The sequence below is a fragment of the Maylandia zebra genome, linkage group LG23, assembly GCF_041146795.1.
Source record: "Maylandia zebra isolate NMK-2024a linkage group LG23, Mzebra_GT3a, whole genome shotgun sequence".
Lineage (NCBI taxonomy): Eukaryota > Metazoa > Chordata > Actinopteri > Cichliformes > Cichlidae > Maylandia > Maylandia zebra.
The window spans coordinates 28,476,746-28,489,477 of NC_135188.1; the positions used below are offsets into that span (position 1 = coordinate 28,476,746).

The 12,732-nt window shown below is 40.0% G+C and overlaps 1 protein-coding gene and 1 long non-coding RNA gene across 7 annotated transcripts in view; both read right to left on the bottom strand.

Moving 5' to 3' along the window:
• Window positions 1-276: 276 nt before the first annotated feature.
• Window positions 277-1,639, bottom strand: LOC143415088 (uncharacterized). Its single transcript, XR_013095695.1, has 3 exons — window positions 1,491-1,639; window positions 737-811; window positions 277-391 (listed from the first exon to the last, which is right to left on the bottom strand). It is a non-coding gene; the product is annotated as an uncharacterized LOC143415088 (long non-coding RNA).
• A 3,965-nt stretch (window positions 1,640-5,604) lies between these two features.
• LOC101487296 (uncharacterized) overlaps window positions 5,605-12,732 on the bottom strand; it is a 70,871-nt gene continuing 63,743 nt past the window's right edge. For all 6 annotated transcript variants that reach the window (XM_004563354.4, XM_004563353.4, XM_012922474.3 and 3 more), the window contains 16 exons: window positions 12,526-12,561; window positions 12,372-12,425; window positions 11,926-11,997; window positions 11,757-11,822; window positions 11,641-11,668; window positions 11,170-11,202; window positions 11,052-11,086; window positions 10,810-10,926; window positions 10,576-10,723; window positions 9,933-9,997; window positions 9,578-9,706; window positions 9,447-9,479; window positions 8,999-9,361; window positions 8,715-8,912; window positions 7,035-7,144; window positions 5,605-6,943 (listed from right to left, as the gene is read on the bottom strand). In XM_004563354.4, the coding sequence (XP_004563411.3) occupies window positions 6,733-6,943; window positions 7,035-7,144; window positions 8,715-8,912; window positions 8,999-9,361; window positions 9,447-9,479; window positions 9,578-9,706; window positions 9,933-9,997; window positions 10,576-10,723; window positions 10,810-10,926; window positions 11,052-11,086; window positions 11,170-11,202; window positions 11,641-11,668; window positions 11,757-11,822; window positions 11,926-11,997; window positions 12,372-12,425; window positions 12,526-12,561 (1,698 nt within the window). In that variant the 3' untranslated portion in view covers window positions 5,605-6,732. The remainder of the gene's footprint in view (window positions 6,944-7,034; window positions 7,145-8,714; window positions 8,913-8,998; window positions 9,362-9,446; window positions 9,480-9,577; window positions 9,707-9,932; window positions 9,998-10,575; window positions 10,724-10,809; window positions 10,927-11,051; window positions 11,087-11,169; window positions 11,203-11,640; window positions 11,669-11,756; window positions 11,823-11,925; window positions 11,998-12,371; window positions 12,426-12,525; window positions 12,562-12,732) is intronic.

Sequence of the window (12,732 nt, forward strand, 5' to 3'; positions counted from 1 at the left end):
GAATAATAGCTACACATAGAATATATAAAAGTTTAGTAACGGAATATTAACACAATTGGAATTCATTATAAACTGTGTGAGAACCAAAAATAAATTATATTGAGAATATAATATAAGATAAATTTCTTTATCTTATTGTATTCATATAAAATTCACACATCAATATAATATTCATATACATATAGTCTTTATATAATTACTTATAATATTTATTCAATTATAAATATAAGAGGTTAGATGCCACAGATGTTTGTCAAGCAGCTGTACAGAAACAGCAGAACTTTGAACCTTGGCTGCAGCCCAACAACCATGAGATATAAATAGGAGCAAGGTCATCTCCATCCACTCATTTCTTCTGGGAAAGCAACATCATCCAAAGTGGTCACAGCAACTGAAATCAAAGGGGAAAAAACAATAGTTTTGCTATTTCAAACCTTTGTTGTTCTACAGAAAATTTTTCAAATAATGGTTTTCTCTTAAAGCTGTTATTGTTTGTCTGACCAAATCTGGGATCATACCAAACCGGTTCTGTTTGAGGCCTTCAGGATGTGCTGTTTATTAACAAAAACACTAAGAAAAATGATTTCTCAGCAGCCTGTTGGGTCCTGCCAAGTTGCATTTGACTCTCACCTCTGTACAACTTCTTCAGAAGTCACTTGGATGGGTGACAAAATGTTTCTCCCACTGGAAATGCTACCTCCAGATGAACAGAATCAACTTTTTGGGATTTACTTACCTGGATGGATTATGTGCATGATTCAATGACTCCACTGACATGTTCATACTCAGGTTTGGACTGTGTTTAGGCAGGCTGTAAGTGAAATGAAAAAAAAAAAGTGAAGTGCCATTCAATAAATTTTTGTCCCTAGATAAATGAAAATATTCCAAATTTTAGGAGAAATTGTTGCAATTTAGAACATTTATGAAAGACTTCCAAGCATGAAGTTCATAGGGTACATCTCAAGGTATCCATTTTCTCACTTAACAACACATTAAAAAAAATGCCAGAACAAAATATTTTATGTAAAGTCTTATTGTAATTAATTTTTGAGTAAAATTTGTTACATGTTACTTAATTACAGGCTACTTGTGCCTTAGTCACAGGTTTTGCAGGTGTTTCCATAATTTGGCTCGCATCCCAGAAAGTACTTGCAGTGTACTTGTTTCATTGTTTCTTGCAAAAATCTGACTTCATCGTTCATTGTTGTGTGTCACTATATCTTATAATGATGAATGCATTATAAGAAACTATTTGCCTGTACTATCCATTATTTGCTTATTAGGTACACATAGCGCAAGTCATTGTTGCCTGTTGGTGGTGCACAGGAACACTTTCTTTTCATTTCTGGGATTTGTGTCTGTGTAAGCCTGTTTGTCTTTGTTTATGTGTCAGGTCAGGTCTTACACTCCACCTCTCTGAGAACATCTCAGAGCCCCTCAAATGCCTGTCTCCCCCCACCACACTCCCTGCCAGTGGCTGATGCCCTCACCCATCGGTGTGTTGGTGGTTCTCTGTGTCCGGGGCTGGGTGCTTGGGTGTGTACTGGCTCATTCCCGGCAGCTGTTTAGTGGGGCCTGGCATCTGGGGGCTCTGTCCGTGCCATGTGGACGTCGTATGGGGCTCTCCTTAGCTCTTTTCTAGGAGTGTGGCACGGTCGCCCCTCCAGTGGTCTTCCTTGGGCTTTTGTGCTCCGGGGGTCCTCTAGATGTCTGGGGCCTGGATCTCCTCCATGCCTGCTTCATGCCCTGGGGGACAGGGCTATGGGCTATGGCTCCCCACACCTACTACAGGGAGAAAGCTTTGGAGTACAAGCACACTTATGCATACAGGTGTGCACACAGGTGTGCACAGAAACACATTATCTTCCTTGGTTGCAGCCTTTTATCATATCATGCCCTGTCGGTCTTGTATGTGGCTCAGTAAAATTCAGTATTTATTATTTACTGTTACTTATGCTTATCTAGGTTGTTGCTGTGATTTCCCTACTGTGTTGTTGTCTTTTTGCTTGTTTTATTCTTTTTTTCCCCAGCAGGTGATCTAGTGGATTTTTTGTGTCTCTATCCCTCTTCCCCTCTGTTTTTCTTTCCCTCTCCTTTTCTTGAGCATTTTCCCAACTTCTCTTGTCTACATTTTTTCCTTTCCTATCCTCCGGTCCTGTCTGTTCTGATTGTAATTACTTAAAAAAAATAAAAACATAAATAAATAAAGATCAATCAAGTGGACCAGTATGGCAAAGTCATATTGATCCACTTGGGAAAACATTTGCATTTTTCTTGGCCTTCAGATTGCTGCAGTGCTGATCGGGACAGGCAAAAAAAGAACTTCTGGATCACTTTCATTCACAAGCATGTAAATACAGTATATGCAGAGCCTCCACCCAACTTTTGGTTAAACAAACATTTTTTTCTATTCAACTATTTTAGAGAAATACAATGCTTAACAATTTTTTTTTTTACCACGTGCCATAAAATAAAAACAAACAAAAAATATTTTAGAAATCTGTTTTGTTTTAAACTAAAACTAACTTTGTTATCTGAGTAAAAAAGAACAAACTAAATTTATGATTTTCTACCCGAATTTGAGCCGGCCGACTGGACTTCTCTGAGAACTAAGAAGTTAGTCAAGCAAAACAGAGCATGTTATATTACTAGTCAGTTAAACAAGAGCAAAAACAGCTAGTCCTAAAGTTAAAAGAAGTATTCAAATATTAATTTGTCTTCAACTGTCACAATGTAAGGTGATAGTTGTAAGTTTCAGTAGAACAGAAATTCTCCTTTCTTTATTTTAGTCACTTATTTTGAAAATGTTTTATCTAAATTGTGAGGCACTTTATAACCATCTGGTTTACAAACTGCTGAACAAGTAAGGTTATTATTGTCATGATTAATATTTTCTTCCAGAAAATATAGTAAGTGTGTCAGGATGGCTAGATAACTTGAAGTTAGCCTAGCCAAAAGATATCTATATTTTTTTTAAAATGTTTACACTTTGACAAAAAACACAAAGCAAAAAGGCGAGCATTGTCAGGATCTACACAAGCTAACAGTTGCACTACTATCACAACAGTAACAAATTTAGCCACTTCACTATTAAATTAACTCAATTTCAGTGCACAAGAACACAAAACAGTACCTGTTTCTATTTCAGTTTATTAAACCATCAAGGCCTCGAGTTGCAGAATAGCATTGCACCTGACTCTGCACAAGAGAAAGTCATTAGAAAACACCTAGATGCTTTTTCGGCTCGACTCACTAAAAAGAGCCAGCTCTTTCGGCTCCTAACCGGCTCTTCAGGTTGTTTTGTTGCTTTAATTACTTTATTATCAACAACAATATAAAATTATTCAAAAAAGGAATTACTAATGTAAAATAAATAATGAATTTTATTGGCTGGCGTGTGGAGTGAAGTGGATAAAAGTGCGAGAGAGAAAGAAGAAGAAAAAAAACACGGCTCCAAATAAGGAGCCGGCTCACATCGTTCATGTCAAAGAGTCGGCTCTAAGAGCCGTTTCGTTCGCGACCAACACGTCACTCACTACCTCTATGGTGGGATTGCCGGTCTTAACTTCAGGATGTGTATTGATCTGGAAAGGTACCCATTTGTCTTTAAGTTTGTGTGTGCTTGGATATTTCTGAGCATTGTCGAGTACAGTGAAGGATCCTTATGGTCGGAAGTATACCGTTATGTACTCCATTGTGTCTTCATTATGTTCCCACAGTTGGGCTGCATAAGAAAAAACACTTGTTTCCTACTCTATCTTCTGCATAGGGTCCTTTTTATTTTTACCATTCCTCTTACCATAGCCATCCAGCAGTCTGTGTTCATTTTCATTTATGCTCTTCTCCCTGCCCCTGTATTCATCTTTTCTATAGCAAAGACCCTAAAAGCCCTCCTTGGCCTGTTGACACGTTGCTGCCATGCTTGTGCTGCTGCAGCAAGGACAACACTGCTGCCGATGTTAGTGATGATGGCAGCACAGAGGGATATGCTCATGAAGACAGAGACACATTAGAAGAAATGAAAAAGGGGTCACATGGTGGAGAAGATGGTGACAAATCAGAAAGAGTGGTATAAGGAAATGCAGTCTTCTACAGCAGGAATGTCTAACTCATTTCACATCGTGAGACACTTTGAGCTTAAATAAGCAGAACTAGTGAAACTCCCTTTTCTGTCACTTTAAAGGAGATCAGTAGGAAGCTTCGTGAAACCTGTAAAAACAGTTAAAAGTCCTCAAGACCATAATACATATTACACCATAATTTGTCTGACTTTTAAAGAATTTATTTGCAGTGTGATTTTCTAGGTTTTTTCCCCCCTCATTTTGTCTCTCATAGTTGAGGTACACCTATGATGAAAATTACAGGCGTCTCTCATCGTTTTAAGTGGGAGAACTTGCACAACTGCTGGCTGACTAAATACTTTTTTGCCCCACCATGTTAATGAGTATCTGTACATGTCGGTTTATATGTATATATGTTTTTTTATTTATTCTGTTTGGTTTATTAATATGAGTGGTGGATCAGTTAAAGTGGTGGTTTAATTGTAGCCCAGGATAACTGTTGGGTGGTGATGACTTGTAGAGGTGTTTAGGATAAAGGATAAACAAAGTTATGCTGACAAGTGGTGTTTTCTGTGGTCATCTTCTTCTTTTGTCAAAATAAAATAAAAGTGTCAATCATTGAAAAAGTGGATTTCAAATTAGTCTATATGCGCAGCTTCTGCTGTTTATTCTACTGTTGGCTCTGCATCACATCATACAGAACAGCAATCTCAAATATGGTCCTCTCAAGGATGCAGAAACCCCAACCATTTGTTGTTCAAACTTTTTGTTTGTGAGGGGCAGCCAATCAGAAGAAACTTAATTTAAAGGAACAAAAATGATGTATCAGCATGGTTCCTTTGTTACCAGTGTTGTTTAAGTGTGGCCTTAAAAGGGGGAGGGGCTAAAACAGAAAGGCTGAACGGAGGAGCTGGGAAAAGATACATGAACTGATGTCGTCGTCTTTATGTTGTTCTGGTTCATCAGCACTAATGTTGGTCCAGGTTCAACATTGCAGGTAACCAGTCACATTGCTTTGATGTCATAGTTTTGCGATGTGATGTTAAAACACCATCACACCAAACCCTAACCACAGTCTTGTAACCCTAACCCTAACCACGATCACATCCCAACCCCCAACTCTAATCCTGACCCTATTTTGGATTTTTTCCCGAGTGGGCATCAGCATTTTTTTTCCGCATCACAAAACTATTACATCATAACAATGTGATTAGTCACTTGCAATGTTGAATCTGGACCAACATTAATTATAACAATTCAGTATCATCGCCAATATCAGCAAACAACCATCAATCCCCTGTATAAGATAAACAAGGGTAATTTTGACTCATGGAGTTGGAAATAAGCATAATACTACTTTATCATTAATACAAATATAGTTTTTAAGGCTACAGTTAAATGAGAAATGAAGTGTATACAGAGTGTTTGTAAACAAACTGTGATTAATGTTTTGTCCCATTAGGTCTCAGAAGTAATCAGCACATGTACAAACTTCTTAAAGGCCGCTGGTAAACCAGCAGATGATGAGATCCACGACTTACGATTAAACTTGCACTTTTTTCCACACAAATTTATTAAGAGAAACAAAGCATTTCAGCGTGTTGCTCACATGACAGAAGGCACAACAGTTAATGCACATTTCACTGCATTGGTTACATGAAACCTCTCCACTAGAGTGGCAGTGGGCAAAAAGCCAGCAAAAACACACGACATGACAGATTTATGGCTGAATCCTCGGCATGATGTATGTGATTTGTTTGCTTCCTGTGACTGCAAACAAACTCATTCTTACTTTGCGCATGTACTGGACTCACATCGCAAATTATAGGCAAAGCATAGTTTAGAAAAAAAATAAATATCCCTCTGTTATGGCTAAAAATACAATTTGAAAATATCTTCCCTTGAAGCAGAGTAAAAGTCTGTGGGTTACAGATAAAATCAGTGTAAAGAAGCTTAAAACACACACTTCACATACAAAATAATCCATGTTTACTTTGCTCTTGGACACTGAACATTACATTATCATAATTTGTTTGACTAATATCCATTTTCACTCTATATAAAAACTAGCTGTGTAGTTAAAGGCACAGAAAACCTTATTTAAACCATTTTAACACTTTTTCTCAGCCCAGAGACACAAACATAAACATTGCAGTGGTTCAGACATAGTTTCTCGTGGTACAGTATAACCTCTCTGAGATAAATCTAATCACACTAGTCACGATGTGTTCTCTGCTGCAGGGTGTTGTAAGTTGCCAAGGGGGTCACAGAAATTGAAAAATGACAGTTTAACAGACCAGATATGGACTTTAGTCACAGAGCAGAATTCTTTCTATAAACTGATTTTTCTGTTTCACTTATCACTGATATATTTATCAGTCTACTTCTTCTGTGGTGCACAACCTTAAGCTAGCGGTGGTTATGATTATTAGAGACACTGCTAGCTGGCAACTTTCAAACAGCAAAAGAAATGACAGAGAAGCTGCACCAACATGGCTGCCAGAGACAGTTACAGTAGGTCACCTGAGCTTAACTTGCGTGGGTAATCCTGTGTAGCACCATAGAGTAGGAGTTAACATACATAAACGAATTATTCTTTAGAAAATTCATATTTACAAAGGCACATCATAGTGTGTGCGTGTTTGTGTGTGGACAAAAACGGTGTCCGTGTCTATCTCCTGGAGTGGCCGGCGCTGTTCTCGATGCACAGCACGACGTTGGAGCTGGAGCAGCTGCTGGAGCTCTGCTGCAGCAAACTGCCACTCTGCAGCGGCGACGCCATGCCGGTCAGCGCGTGTTCGCCCACGCGCCACGTCTCGCAGAAGCTGTCGACGTGCCGCTCGCCTCTGCTAGTCGACCCGTGCCAGACCATCTTCTCTGGCCTGTGAAGAAACAGAAAAGCGTCATTCCGTAGCAAGCCTTAAAGACGTAATGCTAATGTAATGTTACGATTCATGCTGATTTGAGCCTCACCATGTGTTGTCGTGAAGAACGTCCTTGCCATCAAACGAGTAGATTGACACGTTTTCCTTCATTCTGCCGCCACTGAAGATGTCGTCCCAGCTGTCAAACAGAACCTCGTCCTGGTGAACGCGAGGCACATGAATGAGTCAAATTACACTTTGTTGGGAATGTCAAAGCTTTAAAATGAGTCAACACTTAAGCGAGTATTTGAGGCTGGCTTTAATAGTGACTCAGTTCCACAGACTGTATGAAAAGGATGGAAATAATCATAGTGCCACACATCTCTGTGCGCACCGAGAAGCTGAACCAAGGATTTGCATTCATCACTCCATCAGAACCTTTGCCATTGACTCAAGTTTTTTTTTCTTCAGCATATTGTTTTTGGACTTTTTCTGGCTTTATTAGACAGACTCAGTGAAGACTAACAGGAAAGCGAAGGTAAAGAGAGACATGGGGCAAAGGGCTGGACTTGAACCCAGGCCAGCCACTCTTACCCATGTGGCATATGGTCGCCTGCTCATCCAACTTAGCTAAACTGGCACCTGCTCAGACCAGTTTTTGTTTGATATTCATACCTACCATTCTCAGTTGTTTTAAGGACACACTACACAATATCCTAAAATATGCCAAGTTTTCAGCTAATAGCTCTTTGTAAATCACTTTGTCGCAAAAATAATATTTTATGTCTGTCAAACTGTGTTATCTTTGGCATTTTTCATTGATTCAACCAAAGAAATGGGAACAAATGATGTGGTCTGTGACAGGCTGCTAGTAACAAAGTGTCTAACAATACAATGTATAACTCATTCCTTGTGTTAGCTACCTCTTTTATCACTGAATGATGCACAGGTCAGTGTTAAATGGTTTATATTCCTTTAAAAATGTTCAGGTACAAAGACTAGACTGACAAATGAGTGAAAAAAGAAATCCGGGAGAACTATTGCTGAAGAATGCTTTACAAATTAGAGTGTCCTGTGATGGCACGCATTTTAAAAACAGACACGCCCTCCCTCAATTTAAGTCTTTACAAAATCCAAACAGCACAGTAATGCAAATAATTAGCCCGGTGTACAGTTGATGTGAAGGGTCAAATTAGTGATTCATAAACTTTATGTGTTTATACTGGGCTGTAAATATGTTTACTTCTGCTGTAGGTTTTTGTCCTTTTGAATGTGGAACTTTAGCGTGACTGACTTACTTCTTTGACCAGTCTCAAGTGGCCATTAGAGGAACTGCAGGTTTTTGCCTCAATTTTGCCCTCTTATAATCATAGCCTAACAGAGAGATTACAGCTGAAGCGAACTTCGATCTGAAACTTAGCATAGCGGTATCTTTGACTGACTGATGGGCAGCTGTAGTTGCTAGCTTGCTCCTGAGTCAGTGGTGTCTTCTAGAGCATTTTTAATCGATAAAGATCTTGGCTTCTTGTGCTCCAGTTTTACTGAATGAATTTCTATATTTTATTCGTCTATTATTTAACACTAATCTGTACCCTTCCATCTAAATATAGTCCCTCATGGCTCTAAAGGCCAACATGGCTGTAACTGTAAGGATAAAGTCACAGCAGGAAGAGAACAGGTGATGTCACTGAGATTATGTCCATCTATTTTATACAGTCTGTGAGAGCAATGCATAAACTTTCACGAGACACCGGTCACGTCAGGTTGGGTGAGAACACTGTTTAACTACCTTCAAGTTGACTACTGATAAATTATGTCTGTCAGTTTTGCGGACGATGCTGTGGAGATCCTGGAGTCTGGAAGACAGGAAGGCCCGGAAAGTTCCCTTCATCCCGATGCCCTGAGCCTGGGTGAAGCACAGGAAGTCTGCACCGCGGATGCCCCGCATGGAGCCGGTCTGAGGGCTGTTCAGAGCAATCAGGTGGAGCTGTGGGGAAACATGCCAAGAAGTAAAAATGTATTCTTACAATGTGAGTAGCTAGACTTTGAGATGCACCAAGTGGTTTGTCTTACCACTGGCCCAGAAGTGTGATGGTGGACCGGACTCTGGGGTTGACGTGGGGGTGGTCTTCGTGGAGTGGTGATCGGGTAACGAGTGTCCACAACATAATACCTGTTATCAGGCGAGTTTAACCGGTCTGTATAACTTGGAAACCTGGGATCTGTTAGTTCCGGGTACCGTGGTTCTGACTGATACCGCGAATCAGGCTGGTATCTGGGATCGACGTAAGTAGGTTTATAGTCAGGCTCAGCATGTGGTTGGGCCGGACTCTCATGCGGCTGGTTGAAGTGGTTGGTGGAGGTGCCCGCGTGGGAGTGGTGGTCTTGGAAGTAAGGGACAACTGGCGGAGGCTCCACAGCAGCAACCTCATTACCCTAAATATGCAGCATGTGGCTTGTTAAAACTGGGCACGCTATATACCTGAATTACCAGATAAAAGACAAATAAAATTATGCTCACATCCTCCCTGGGGAAAGCGATGTACTCCCCAAGCTGAAAAATAAGAAAAAACAGAATGAATATAGATAAAAACTCCACAGTTGAAGTATTTTTGCATCTTTCCGGCTGATTTATGAAGATGAATGTTTCACCTGGACTTGACGAACTCCATCTCGGACTCGTAGGTAGAGATCTGTTTGGTCTAGTATGTACACCAGAGAGCCCTCAGGTTGTCTTCTAGCTGTAGCTGTCATCGTTTCGTAAGACCTCAACACTGTCACCTGCAAACACAGACCACAATGTGGATTACTGTGCAGCCGACACGTGTGTTTTTGTTGTGGTTTTAGAAAATTATTTAAAAAAAACAAAACTGGATGGACTTCCAAGTTTTATGCTAATCCATTGAGGTAATCAATGATAATTTCCAGCTCTTTAAAATTTGAACGCCCAACATTTTTTTTAAAGTTCATGACAGACAACCAGAAAATAAACAAAAGTTTTACTCACCCCAGAGGTCACACCAGGCACTCCAGGAGGTCCAGGGGGTCCTGGTGGTCCAGGAATACTGATAGCTGTGGTTCAAGCACAGATTTGTTAAACATAGGCTAAATGCTTGGATAAGCATTATCGTTATCGTTGCAGGCGCCAGACATGGAAAAGAGAACGCCTTCTCAAAAGACATGAATCTGAGCACACAGAGTTGAAATGCAATGATGCAGTGAAGTTTTCTTCAGTATAAAGTAATAAAATGATAGTTATCTATGGGTAGACAATGAACAGATAATTCAGCACACTTTAAATGCTACATCATTGCCCAAATTCTTAAAACCAAAAACCAAAAAACTAGTTTAAAAGTGAATATAAGCAGGAGGTTTAACTTTTACAGGCACTTTTGTATCAGAGGCTTTTGTTGATGACAAACCTGCCAGAATTCCATCTATCACATAAAGTTTTCTTGTATATGTGGGGAAATTTTTAGAAATGATAAGCAGCTCTTCATGCACAAAAACTCAGAGGACACTTTAAAATGCAAGACTGTTAATCCAGGTGGGGTTTAAATTAAAGGAGCAGCAAGTCATTCAAATTTTAATAAATCACCTTCTTTTAAGAAGTCTTTCATATTTAAGGGATGTTTTCCAGTTTAACTCACTCTGTGTGCCTCTGTAAGATCCATCTAGTGATGCTCCTGGAGGTCCAGGTGGCCCTGGTGGTCCAGGTGGTCCATCATACCCTCTTCCAGGTGGTCCAGGTGGCCCCTGGGGGCCTGGTGGGCCAATAATGGAGTCTCCTTTAGGGCCCTAATAAGACAGGAGGACACAGAGTCTGATTTACAGCATCTTTAAAAACATGAAGTGGCAGTATGTTTTCCAGAGTGTGATCGTACTGGAGGTCCAGGCACTCCCGGGGCTCCGACTCCGCTTCCTCCATACCGGGGGTCATAATATCCTCCGCCTGGCTCTCCTTTCTCTCCTTTCATGCCACTTTCACCTTTCAGCTCATTCTGGGTAGACACATTAAAAATCAGAGAGAAAGCCAGCAGTACAATCAAAACTCAAACCGATTTGAACAACTTAATCTTAAAATATAAAGACATAAAATCTAAAGTGTGCAAAGGCGAGGGATTACCTTTAAACTGTAAATGTCAATGTTTGATCCAAAACCTGGAACAGACAAAAATGTCTTGCCTTAAATTTGTCCACAGACTGAAAACTTTAAACATTTACACGTCTGTCAGGGACGTTACCTGGTGGTCCCCGATCTCCTTTCTCTCCTTTAACTGTTAAAAAACAACAAGTTAAACAACCGCAAGAACACAGCATTTCCTCAAATCCTGACTTTATTTACTGTAACTGCAAAGGATAACGACCCGTTATTAGAGTCAGGCCAAACATAGAGGCCAAACAACTGCTGCTTCTGAACCTTTTAGTTACTGCTAAACTCCACCAGTGGGACGGTGTAATTCAAACACAGCTCTCCACCTAAACCCTTTTTAACTCTAAAATCACTGTGGGGAGAAATCTTTTTGAGATTTTTGGAGGTTTTTTAACTGCTGGACCGAGATCAGACAGCTGTTGGATATCTTCCAGCCTTTCTGCTAAGCCAAGCTAACCATGACGCTTCACATTCACCATACAGATATTAAGGTAATATATTGTACTTCTTAAAATGTTTCTCATAACGTTGGCATCTAACATTGAATTTGAAGTGAACTCACCAGCGTAATACCTGGAGTAATCATATCCCTGAAATTAAAAGGAAAGAATTAGGGAACTTTAACCCATTTTGACCGATATATGCACCACAACAGGAAAATATCATGTCTGGACTCACTCCGAGTCTGTCAATAGGAACAGGAGGTCCGGGAGGCCCAGGGGGCCCTGGTCGGCCTGGTGGTCCCTGAGACACAAAAAATAATATTGATTACTGTTTCTGTAAAAGATGACAAATGGATTGAAATCAGGATCTGATAAAAAGGCAAAGTCAAATCTTCAGCACTCACAGGGTATCCGTATCCAGATCCACTGCCTGCATCTCCCTTCTCTCCTTTGGCACCGTTTAGTCCTGGTCGACCCTAAAACAAGGTTGCAGAATGTCACAGTTACATTCTGACATAATGAACTTCTAAAAAAATAATTAATTATTAATACCGTCTTCCCTCTCAACCCTGCAAATCAAAGCTTCCTAAGATTGGACTCCACTGTTGTTCTCTTTTCACAGTTGCTGTCACATAAATCTAATATGAAGAATCAACTGATTGCCATAGTATTTGCACAAACCACTACATTTCTGACTTCATACTTTTACACTTTATATTTGTAGCCATGAGATCAGCATCAAGGGTGATATTTCCCTACTGGGCAGTTGTTTGTGTCATTACTCCAGTCAAATACCTGCCTAACTATGTGAAGGCTTATCATGAAATCTTTGTAAAGATGCCAAACTTACCGATCGGCCAGGAAAACCAATCTCCCCCTTCTGGCCTTGAGGACCTTGTGGACCCTGGAGAAAAATGTACATTGAAGCTCGTTATACTAATCTGATTTTGCTAACTTGTTAAACAAGTCTAAAGTTGTGAACTTTTAAAATTTAGACAACATACTGGAAATCCCATTGGGCCAGGACTTCCTCTCTCGCCCTGCAAATTAAGACACAAGCACACTGTAAACATCACACACAGTGATATTTTGATTTAAACATATTAGGAATGATCACCTGAACTAGAACTATCCATGCCAACACTGATATCGGTATCGGATCGACACTAAGGCAGCTGGATAAATACTTTGTTTCTATCATCAAAGTCCAT